Source organism: Camelus bactrianus, chromosome X, assembly GCF_048773025.1.
Source record: "Camelus bactrianus isolate YW-2024 breed Bactrian camel chromosome X, ASM4877302v1, whole genome shotgun sequence".
Classification (NCBI taxonomy): domain Eukaryota; kingdom Metazoa; phylum Chordata; class Mammalia; order Artiodactyla; family Camelidae; genus Camelus; species Camelus bactrianus.
Window position 1 is genome coordinate 12298805 of NC_133575.1, and position 12166 is coordinate 12310970.

The 12166-nt window shown below is 41.8% G+C and overlaps 2 protein-coding genes across 3 annotated transcripts in view; one reads left to right on the forward strand and one right to left on the reverse strand.

The window, feature by feature from the left end:
* Window positions 1-12166, reverse strand: part of CTPS2 (CTP synthase 2) — a 95735-nt gene that overhangs the window by 40986 nt on the left and 42583 nt on the right. The window lies entirely within an intron of this gene.
* S100G (S100 calcium binding protein G) lies at window positions 499-4826 on the forward strand. The gene is made up of 3 exons (XM_010954534.3): window positions 499-652; window positions 1163-1306; window positions 4558-4826. Exons 2-3 carry the CDS (start codon window positions 1172-1174, stop codon window positions 4660-4662), a joined length of 240 nt encoding a protein of 79 aa, XP_010952836.1. The 5' UTR covers window positions 499-652; window positions 1163-1171; the 3' UTR covers window positions 4663-4826.

The window sequence follows — 12166 nt, forward strand, 5'->3', positions numbered from 1 at the left end:
GCAGATACGGGAACCACCAATAATGAAAAAGTTGAAAAACAGCCTTGCTACTTGGCAATCTTGCTCTGCCAAATAAAACCACAAATTATTGTGTATCTTCTCCCCACTTCTTAAACCTGCTTCTCAATGATACTTTATTCATTCATTCATTCAGTTATTCAAATATCTAAGCACCTAATATGTACAAAGCATCAAAGGGACTTCAAAGGCTATACGGCAATGTTTTAAACCATGAAGTATTTGATTATCTATCACAGCATTTCTTTCAGGATTTAAAGAAAAAATTTTTCAAGCCTAAATATGCTATGAAATTGAAAAAACCAACCCTCCATACTTGGGCAAATATCATAATTCCACACTGGAGGGAAAACATAATCTAAGAGGTAAAAAATCCAAGCTTACTCTTGGGACTCTGAACTATTAAGCAACTGTTGAGGTGGCCCTTTAGTGGCTCTTGCCCTTAATTATGAAGTTCACACAGTCTTAAGCCTGGGTTTTAAAAACCATTAATAATTACCTTTAAATGGAAAACACAAGGAAAATTTCATAATCAGGGCGGTGTGTCTGTAAAGACTATAAAAGTCACAGGATCCAGCTCAGCTCCTCACCCTCCTGTTTGATTCTTCCAGCTACCTCACTGCTGGACGAGCAGGTAAGTGTGATTTGAGGACTATCTGGAGCTCCTTCTGCTTCCTTTCAGAATGCTGTGAAAGATCATGGTCTAGAGAGAAATGGGTTTGTGCTGTCCAAAGATATTACCAGTAACTTAAGAGGCTAGAATCTGTGGTCAGGTTTCTTCAAGATCACAGTCTACAGAGAGCAGAGCAGGTACATAAAAAGCGAAGAATGTCATCATTACTAGTAAAAGTGTTTGGCTCCAGAGACTATTTTTATAACAGAAGTACTCTAAGAACAGACATTTAACATACTATCTAAGATGATTATTTTTAAAACAGTCACTGGTGCATTGTGATTCCTACATTTGCTACCCCCTCTCTCCTCCTCCTCCTCTTTATTCCTCCCCTCTCCCCAACCCCTTTCCTTTATTCTCTCTCACCTATGCCAAGGAAACAGCCCAAAAGCACTCAACTCCTGCTGGCAGTCATCAGTATGTAACTCCATTTCCGCTTTTCAGTAAGTTCATTTCTTTTCCTATTTACAGGACATCAAAATGAGTATCAAAAAGTCTCCTGAAGAACTGAAAGGCATTTTTGAAAAATACGCAGCCAAAGAAGGTGATCCAAACCAGCTGTCAAAGGAGGAGCTGAAGCTATTGATTCAGAATGAATTCCCCAGTTTACTGAAAGTGAGTGCATAACCAAAGAGTCCGCTGACCGGGTGGCGTTGGTGGGAAAGGAGAGGAGGGAAGAGGAAAGGATGTGGGGAGAGGCTGAGGTCTGCTATACTGATCTGAGCTCCATCTGGGGCAGGGTGCCCAGCAGCCAAGGTGTGGGGATCACTTGAGGGAGGGAGCTAGAATGTGTGCTTTTCTCCCCTGGTGGCAGGCTCCTAGAAAGCACAGGCTAAGCCTCCTATAGCCCACAGCCTGGACACAGACCTTTCCATTACCAGCCACAGTGACAGCAGTGATCGTACATTTACCAACCTAGGCCTGGAAGACCTGCAGGTCGCCAAGCAAACACGCTAAGGCCTTCAGCCTGGATTCAGCACCTCCGTGCCAAGCTTTAGGAAAACAAACAAGGAGGCCTGTAAAATAATACGAGGTGGACCTGCATGTGCTTCACTGTTCTAGGGAGGCTCTCTCAACTGGACCCACACTTACTTGGCAGTCTGTTAAGGAAATCAGCTTCACGCTGATAAATTGCCCTCTGGCAGCACCCATTTATATTTTAAAAGCATTTAAATTTGTGTTAATTTGTGTTAAGCACCTACCTTTGTGTTAATGAGCAACCATGACTTTCAGTAAAGGATCACATTTCCTTAGCCAGAAAGTTCCTCATCAAAACCATCGCAGAGTTGTCAAAATCAAAATGCATCTAGAGGCAATATGGAACCTGGAAAGGTGGATTCTCTTTGCTCCAATATACTTTCTTTTCCTAGGAACTAAAGATTGTCTTCAAAATGGAAGCAACTGTGCTACCAAATGTTACATCTGATTAGGTCACAATTTAGCTCTAACTTCAGAATCTGGTTCCCAGATTTTAACCAGAAATGTCCCTTCTGCCAAAATGACACGTGAGGTTTCTGGTTTGAGTCGTTAAGGTTTCTGTTTTTCATACTAAACAGCAAAGTAGCTGAATTCAATGACTTTATAATCAATAATTTCTCATTTTCTTATAGTTAAAATATGAAACAAATTCAAAAAACAGTTAAAGGCACTAGCAGAAAAGGAGACTACTTAAAAACAGAAACATGTTTCTGAGAAAGATTCAATTCTAAAAAAAAAAACAAACAAACAAAACCAAACTTAAATTTTTCCAAAAGGAAGAAAAACATAAGTAATAGGCATAATAGAAAATAAAAATAAAAGGAAGAAAAATAACAATCTGACAGGAAAGCCTAGGAAATCCACTCAAAACAAGTTGTTTTAAAGGGTAAGAATTTACCCTTTTTGAATTTTTCTGTATTTTGCTATATTTTATGTATTTCCTATAAAAAGCACATACAACTTTTATAATTTGGATAAAGGTAGGAAGATGAAAGGTAAATTTTGAAAAACCTACTTACCAAGTCATGTACTGATTATATTTCCATAAAGATTACTAAGGTTTTCAAAGCTATACTCTGTTTACATCATCGCCTTGTATGGTTTAGAATCTAGTAAATGCTTCAGGGAAACAGTGGTTGGTATTTATAAAACAGGTGCTGAAAAACTAACTTCCAGTTTGGTCTTGGGATCACAGCCAAGAGCCAAGTGTCTTTGTAGGAATCGTAGGGGTTAAAACATATCTTGATGTAGAGGTGTGTTGCATCACAGTGTGAACGGACTTCACATTACTGAACTGTATACTTAAAAATAGTTAAGATGGGGAATGTTCTCTTATGTGTTTCTTCCCATAATTTAAAAAAAATTTTTGAAGCTGACTTACAAACTAAGCTGTTATTTCAGTAAGTTTCCTAGGTACTATTTTGCCACAGAGGCTCCTTACCTGAAAGTCAGAGTTGTAATGGCTTTAAGATTTGAGCTTTATGGCAGTGAAGCGGCTGGGAGTGAGTCACCCCAAAATACACCACTTTAGCATGAAGATCATTTCGAGCTGAAAGCAATCAAAACCCAACAGATTCGGGGAAAGCTCTTTACCTCCCCCTCAACCGCCTAAATTTACACTGCAGAGGGAAGCCTGTACCAGGAAGAGAACTCTTACTAGAGTCCTTTTTTCCTAAGAAATTTATCTGTACAACAGGGCAAACTTGTTTACCAAACATCTCTGCCTTCCTGGGAATGGTCTTCCTTCCCTTTGTATCCCTGGCTCAGGATGTTATATAAGCCTCAGTGACCTAGCTGCCCTTTGGGTCTCATATTTTTATGCCCCCCACCCCCATTTACATATATAATTAAACTTACATTTCTCCTTATAATCTGTCTTATGTCAATTTAATTATTAGACCAGCCAAAGAACCTAGAAGGGGAGAAGGGAAATTTTTCCACCCCTACAGCAGAGAAGAAAAATTAACTCTGCTTAAGTCACTACAGGAATATCAGTAGTCAAAAGGGACTCAAGCTGAACATGATCATATGTAACCAGCAGTGGTTCTGAGTGCTCAGTCCTGGACCAGCAGCACCAATACTTCCTGGGAACCTGTTGGAAATACAGATTCTCAGGTCCAACCCTAGGCCCAGGGAATCAGAAACTCTGGGAGTGCGACCCATCAATCTGTGTCACCTAAGGTCAGCAAGCCCATCTGGTGATTCTGACACATGCCAAACTATAGGGACCATTGAACTAAAGTCATCTTGCATAGCACAGAAGTGGGCTGCAACCCAGGGTTTGGGAAAAATGGGATGGTTGCTAGTGAAGGGCTTGAGCTCTAGAGTCAGTGATCGGACCCCAAGCTCTTTACTTACCAGGTGGGGGCCCTAGGGCAAGTCAGTGACTGTCTCAAAGCCTCAGTTTCCTCATCTGTAAAGTGGCTCTCCCCCACAGGGCGGTTGGGAGAATTGCACAGGCTAAGGAAAAGTCATGGCATGGTGACAGCCAGAGGCAAGACTAGCATCATATGCTGGCCCAGTCCCGGAGCTGGATGCAAACTAGCTCCCAGGGAAACCTTGAGGCAGGGCCCCTTGGCAGTCAAGTGAAGCCCTGGGACTTCTTCCCAAAAGAATGATTTAGATTTAGATTATACAGGAAACCAATTATTTTAAAATATACAATATCAATTTTAAAATAATAAATGTGATATAGTTAAAAGAAAAAAAAGGATAGCCAGTTTTATGACATGAATCAATACTATAAAGTTGGTTTTTTCACCTCTATCAGTAACATGTGACCCAGGTTTTGTAATGAAGATCCAGATTCTCTTCTTTCAGAGAATATGCAGCAGTAATGATCCATTTTCTCTCTTCCCTTCTATCCCATCCTTTTTGTCTAAAACCAGGGTCCAAGCACCCTAGATGACCTCTTTCAAGAACTGGACAAGAATGGAGATGGAGAAGTTAGTTTCGAAGAATTCCAGGTGTTAGTAAAAAAGATATCCCAGTGAAGGAAAAAAACAGAACAGTATCATTCTAAGAACCGGAAAAAGAGCGCCTGGGATGTGGTCCGATTCTATATGAAATCACCAATGTCTCTGCTCACTTCTTTGTAATTGTAATGATCTAATAGTGAAGGCAATTTATTGTTAATAAAGAAACTCTTAGACATGTCTCACCTTGTCAAGTACTGACCCCTTCAAAGCTTACTAGATTTATAAGTAATCTTAATCTGATGCATCTTATTTATAGATTTATAAAGAAAAAAAAAGGCCCAGAATAGTTCCATCATCTTGACCAAGACCACAAAGATGGCGTCAAAGACTTGGAAAGAATTCTGATGTCCCAAACCAACTCCCTCCCTCCACTCTTCTACGAGGATAACCCCCTCCTTGCTCTCCCTCACATCATTTCCACTAGTATTTCACTTTAGTCAATGGCTAGTGAGAAAGACTTCAAAATACAGATATTTGTCTTTCAAGTCATCTCCCCGCACCAGTTGTGCTTTGTGAATAAATGACCCTTTCAGGAAGCAGAAGGAATACAGGACCAAGAGTCACTTCTGATGCATCATTGAGAGTGGCCTTGGTTCAGGCATGTGATGTGGAAAATAAAAGGGACAGGAAGACACAGGGCACTCCCAGCTCTGCCAACCCGTCCTGCTGGGACTCTGGGTATCTGAGAAACAGCTGACCCTCAAGTTGAGTCCACCCAGGGAAAGGGAGGGGTAAGTATGGGAGGGGTGTAACTTTCTTCTAGCCCTTACCAGAGAGTTAAAATGGTAAAGTTCAAGTTAGACCAAGCTGAGACAGCCCCGCACAGTAGTAGCCTGGAAGCCAGGTCTTCATCCTGACCACCACTCTCCTCTCCTCAGAAACACCCAAAAACCATCAATACTGTGGCAAATTCCCTGTGAACAGCATCTCTCAACCTTTCTGTCCATTATCGCCCTCCTAATGAGCCTTGTTAAACAGTTGTGTCCTAGTTACCCCTCCAGTGAAATTGTAATTCCACATATACATGTGTGTGTATCTGTTTATGTACTATATGCAAATCTATACTTTAGACATGGAGTAAGATTTTTTTTGACCCACCACCACCCACTTAAAAGCAATTTTACCCACCTTGGTATAAACCTTGGTAGGGGGTCCCCAGAGAAAGAGAACCAGGCACAGTTGTCTTGACAGAAGAGAAGTCATTTTTGGCCTAAATCTTTTTATGATAAAAGAGTGTCCACAGTGCTTGCCCTGGACCAGGTCTCAGTAATTAATGTTCTTATGGGGACAAAAGAACGCAGATACAAAGGACTGTTATCAGGCAAGAGAAGTAACAATAGCAAAGATAATATATCACTTGTAAAGACACCCAGTTCTCCTTCAGTGGTAAAGATTAGCCTGAAGAGCTCAACCACCAGATCAACTGGGACCAAAGGGATGATGATGTTGACCTTTTTTTTGACCGTCCAGACTTCAATCAACTAAAGCTTAGACTCTGTGAACCGCCCAAGCCCCTTCATAAATACGCATGATCTCTTAGCGTAAAACCCCCAATTTGGCTGTTCCAAGAGACACTGCTCTGGGAAAGATGCCAGTGTTCTCTTTACTTGCTGTAAGTAATAAATCCTTCCCTCTCTTGCTCTTTGACTTGGTTGTGTCTTTTGGCTCAACACCCACCAAGAGGCAAGGGAGGGGTAAGTATGGGAGGGGTGTAATCCAGTTTTGGGGTAACACTGGCAGCAATATCGCACACCTTTGAACAATGGTTGTCAATCTTTTTCTTTTTAAGTCATGCTCTAGAGCCCAAATTGCCACACTTTACTTTCTGTAGTTGACATCAGAAAGACAGGGGAATATTCCCACTTTCAAAATGCAGAGAATGACAATATTGAATGGTTTTCAAACTACACAAGTCCTCCTAAAGATTCTGCTATGACCTTACCCTCAGGCTGAGAATCACTACCTGAAAAGCCTTTGAGTCAGTTTTTCTAACCTAACACATTAGAAGTGTGTGCTGGGTGTCAGTCAAATTGGCTGCTATAATTTTCCCAGGAGCTTCAACTCCGTGCTTAAAGGCACTCGGAGATGGGCTCCCACCCACTCACCCACCTCATGCACTCTGTAGGGGAGCAGAATTTGCCACCCTAAAATATGTCTCTTCAGCATACTAATTACTTTAAGTTGGTTGTTTTCTAAGAAACAGCAGATACAGGAGAAACTCTGAAAACCAGGTAGAAGTTATCCTTTTATAAGAAACACATGTATAAGGGAAATCTCCACTGGTAAGGGTGTCTCCTTGGCTATACCAGGAAGAGAAGGATGACCAAACCCCTAGAAGCTTATCATTGGAGAGGGCAAAGGCTTAAATCTGCATCACAACCTTAACCTTAACTCTTGTTTACTGTGCTTTTTCTGGTCACCTCCCATAACCCACCCCCTTCCCTCAATATCCTCTTTTGTCTTTAGCTGGAGATGGTATTCCAGGTGAAAGCTTTCTCTCCTGTGTATTCATGTTATTAAACTTTCATTTGATTTTCTCCCATTAATCTGTCTCATGTGAACTTAATTCTTAGACCAGCCGGAAGAACTTAGAGAGGTAGAGGAAAATTTCTTCCTCCTCGCCAGCCCACTGAGTGGGCAGGCAGGCTGTCTACAGGCTGAGGAGTTGAATCTGAGAGAGGTGAATCCCGGTGATGTGAGGATCTCTAACAAGGCTGCCAGGGTGGCCCAAAGTGGGCCAGGCACAAAATGAGTAAGTAGTAGATAGTGACTTGAGGGTAAGGTACGGGGCGTTCATATGGTCAAATCTGCTTGAACATGAGCTTAAAAAAAAAATCTCTGCAAGGACACACAAGAAACTAGTATCAAGGGTTACAGGTTAGGATGAAATCGAATCCCTGTAAAACTGAATTCTCCTGCCAAGTTTATGATTAACCCCTTTATTAAAACCTTTTTTCCCTCTCTTGTCCCCTCTGACCTCAATCCTGTGCTAACTGAACACTAATCAACCAGAGTCATATGACCAAAACTGCTGTTGTCAATACTCACACACTTAGGTTGTTTCTCCAGGGCAAGATGAGCTAACAAACCCCCTCCCCCCACCTCCCCAGGTCATGGACCACCCGACCAGAGACTCACAAACTGTAGGCATCCTGACTCCCCAAACGACTGTGATTAAGAAATGTCACAAGACAATGATTAACCCTAGCTTCTTTGCTCTTCCTATTTGAAAACCCCTAACTCAAAGACCAAGCTGGAGGGCATCTGAGGCTTGTCTCCCCTGCTCCCTTGCTTGAGGCCCTGCAATAAACCCTTACTCTGCTGCAAATACCCTGTCAGAGTTTGGCTTTCTGCATCATGGGCACATGAGCCCTTACTCGGTTTCATGCAGAAGACTGGGCAGAAGGGGGACAGAGGTGGAAGAGCCACTCTTCACTTTATATTTCATTATACATTTTTGATTTTTCAACCCTGTGGATGTGGGTCCCATCGAAAAGAATAAAAGAAAATTTTAAATGAAAACAAAACATTTGCAAAATACTATACTGTTGCTTTTCATAAAAGCCTCTTTGCATCCTCTTATTTGGAACAGTCAGAACATACAACTATCTAAATTTGGGGAAATTCATTGGAAGCTATTTCAAATGTTCCAAAATTTAACCAGAAAAAAAAGAAAAATGAGTTCTAACCCTTCCACCAAGAAACAAAGGAAATTTTTATACATCATGAGGGAATGTTTAAACACAATATGTAACATTCTAATTCAGCACAAGAGTATTTGCATAGCATCAAAAGCCTTAAACATTTCTAATGACTAATTATATCCCACTGAAGGGATACCCCTTAATGGTCTTAACTATTTCCCCCTTATGAGGCATTTAGATCACTGTCATTTCCGATTCTTCTAACTAATGTCATAATGAATACCTGTTCACTTTTCTGTCAACATAGCAGATCTCCTTAGGAGAATTTCTGAGAAGTAAATGTCTCAGTCAGAGGGTAGGAATATTTTTATGCTTTGTGAAACAGACCACCTAGTTGATTTTCTCAAAGGTTGTATTGATTCCTATTTCTACCAACAGGCAAGAGAAGGCCAGCTTCACTCTGCAGACAGCATCTGTCAGTCTCATTTTAACTACTTTATTAGTCACAATAGTGTACATCCTTTATTCATCTCTGGTTGTCAAAGGAATCCCCTACTATAGATGGTACCTAAATTGCAACAGTTTGACTTTCCATTTTTCAACTTTAAGACAGTATGAGAGCAATGCACATTCAGCAGAAACTGTACTTCGAATTCTGATTTTTCATCTTTTCCTGGGTTTGCAATATGCAGAACGATCTTCTCGTGAGGCTGGCCAGCAGCAGCGAGCACAGCTCCCAGTCAGCCACGCCATCACAAGGGTGAACAACGGATACATTACAACCACTCCGCACCCAGACAATCATTCTGTTTTTCACTTTCAGTACAGTATTCAATCAATTATGAAACCAAGCAGGACACTAAGGGGCCCTCCTGGGTACCAGGGTACCTCCTGGGTACCAGCCCCTCCATGTCCTCTGTTTCTTGTTTGTAGAAAAAGCTTTCATCCCCGAGGCCTTCCCCAAGTTCTGAAGAGCAGACTCAAACTGTTAACAATTAGAGAAGTGGAAAATGCAGGAAAAAAGGAAAGCAGTCAAGCAAGAAAAGTAATACTAGCGTGAACAATAGAGTCACAGGACTCCGAGTTCCTCCTGAAGGGATCTAGATACCAATCCAACACAGATCTTTGAAGATCCCCCAACCCAGTGGAGGACACTGACTCCATGCTGACTACAAGCATGGAGATCTCAGACTGGTTAGAACCAGAAGACTGATGACTGAGATGATTGAGATTCCAGAAACACCACCTTTTACCTGACCACCAACCAATCAGAAGAAGGTCCACCAGCTGATTAGGCACCCTATGACCCTCTCCCCTAATGCTGCCTTTAACAACCCTCACCTAAAAGCCAGCGGGAAGTTCAAGTCTTTTGAGCATTCTCCTTGCTTGGCACCCTGCAATAAATGCTGTTACTTTTCTTCACCACAACCCAGGGTCAGCAGATTGGCTTTACTGAGTATCGGACGAGTGGACCCAAGTTTGGTTCAGTAACAAGTATGAGATAATCAACATTTTATTAGGAAATAGGCTTTGTATTAGATGATTCTTCCCAACTGTAGGCTAATGTAAGTGTTCTGAGCACGTTTAAGGTAGGCTAGGCTAAACTATGAAGTTCAGTTATGTGTATTAAATGCATTTTGTACTTCCAATATTCAAGACATAACCCCATTGTAAGTCAAGGAAGATCTTTACTTCCCCATTAAAGATACTCCTTCTCTTGTTTAAGAAGTAACTCTCCCTTCCTAGTCTGTACGAAGTTGTGAGCACCCGGGCAAAAATACTGTACACTGTGTATTGAGTGTCTATGGTGATCTGGGGTTCCCTCCTTTGATCAATATGGTATGTTAATCAATTTAATTTCCAAGATAAACACACTATCCAGTCATGATCAATTATTCTCCAGTGTTATTAGACAGTCTAATGTATTTAAGATTTTTATACCTTTATTAATAACCAAAATTAGCCTATAGTTTACAGTTTTATTTTTTGTCGTATGTGCTTTGCTGAGTTCTAATATCTAGGTCATGTTAGCTTGCTAGCTTCCCATTTTCACCTATGTTTTGGATCTCAATCAGTCCCTCACAAAGTAAATATATACGATCCCTTTCAATTCCAATATATATAAAGCACCTACTCAATCAGGCAAGGCATTATACAAGATACCACAATAGATACAAATTTCCAGACCTCTGAGATCCTAAGTCAGTGATTCTGGGATCGGGCCAGAGAAAGGCTTAATCTAAGAAGTAGTATTTCAACTGGGATTTGTAAGAACAACCTTAAGGAGAGCCTGCAGAAAAAGGGCAGCACTGGGCACCCAAGAAGAGAGAAAACATCTCAAATAAGCATCATGTTGTTAACGAGGGAGAAATTTTTCTGCAGCCTTCTAGGTTCTTCTGGCTGGTGTAAGAATTAAATTGGCATGAGACAGGTTAGCAGGAAAAAGTCAAACAAAAGTTCAATATCATGTATAAATGGGAGAGACTCAGGAAAACTGAGTCAGTTGCCAAAATGGCCAAAATCCTCACCTTAAACACCAGCTTCAGCTAAAGACAAAAGAGGATGTTGAGGGTGGGAAGAATCAGTTATGGGAGGTTCCCAGGAAAAGCAAGGACAGGAAACAAGGGCAAGATTGTGATGCAGATCTAAGTCTTTGCCTTCTCCATTGATAAATTTCTAGAGATTAGGTTATTCTCCTCTTCCAGGTACAGGACACCCTTACAAATGGAGATTTCCCTTACCAATGTAGATGTTTCTTACAAAAGGGTAACTGTTGTTTAGTTTAGAGTTTTCTCCATGTCTGCTGTTTCTTAGAAAATAAACAGCTTAAAGTAATTAATATGCCAAAGAGATTTATTTTAGGGTGGCCAATTCTGCTCCCCTACAATGTCCAAGTGCAAAGTGGTACAGGGAACACACACACACATTTTGGGTGCAATGCCAGCTATGAGGACTAAGGACGCCACAATGGCTTCAGATCATGGAGGTCCTTGGTTGCCACACTAAACCAAAGTCAGAAAGGGAGTAGGAAGGTGTAGGAACCACAGAGTGATGTAAAGGTGCTTTGGGAGATGACGCAGCACCAAAAGGAGTCTGTGGGGTTCACAGGGGTGCCACAGAGTGGAGGCCAGGACTAAGCAGGGGGCCTCCTGGCAAGATAAGAAGGCCTCAAAAAACCAGTGGCAATGCACAGGAAGCACATGAGAGAGATGCCTTCTCACTCAGGCTAAGATTTACTGACTTGGACAAATTATCCTTTGAGGGTTAACCCTCAAGGAGGGTGAAAACACTTGGAGCATTGGGTGTGGTGCGTGGTGTAGGGGAAAGGGTGGGGGGTGGGGGGGGTGTCTGTGTTTGTGAAACGAAGCACAGCCCTGCAGGGCCCTTCCTGGTACAAATCCTTCCCAAGTCCTGGTTTCTTATTTGCAGGAAATGGGCTTCACTCAGCCTCCTTGAGTTCCAAAGGGCAGATTCAAACAGTTGCTTAACAGGGAAGAGAGGGGATGCAGAAACAAAGGAGAAGCAGTCAAGAAACAGGAGTGTAGCAAGGTCCTGGTTTCTCCTCAAGGAATACATATAACAATACCTTTGAGGAGTTCTGCAGGAACGAAGGCCCCCACTCAGGTGGAGGATGGCAACTTCAGGCTGAGCACAAGATCTCTGTTACCTCACCACCAACCAATCAGAACAAAGTCTGCACACAGGGGAAGATGATAAAGACTCTGACCCCCTCTGCAAATGGTTCTCCCTTTAAAAACTTTCAGGTTCAAGCAGAATCTTCAGAGCTGGTTTTTAGACATGAGTCCACCATCTCCCTGGGTTGTTAGTCTCCTGAACAAAGTAACCGTTCCTTTCCAACTAACACTTGTCTCTTG

Excerpts from the sequence above, each read along its gene's own strand:
- S100G (XM_010954534.3), top strand. The coding sequence starts at position 1,172 with ATGAGTATCAAAAAGTCTCCTGAAGAACTGAAAGGCATTTTTGAAAAA. Across the intron at positions 1,307-4,557 it reads AATTCCCCAGTTTACTGAAA|GGTCCAAGCACCCTAGATGA; the intron begins GTGAGTGCATAA and ends GTCTAAAACCAG.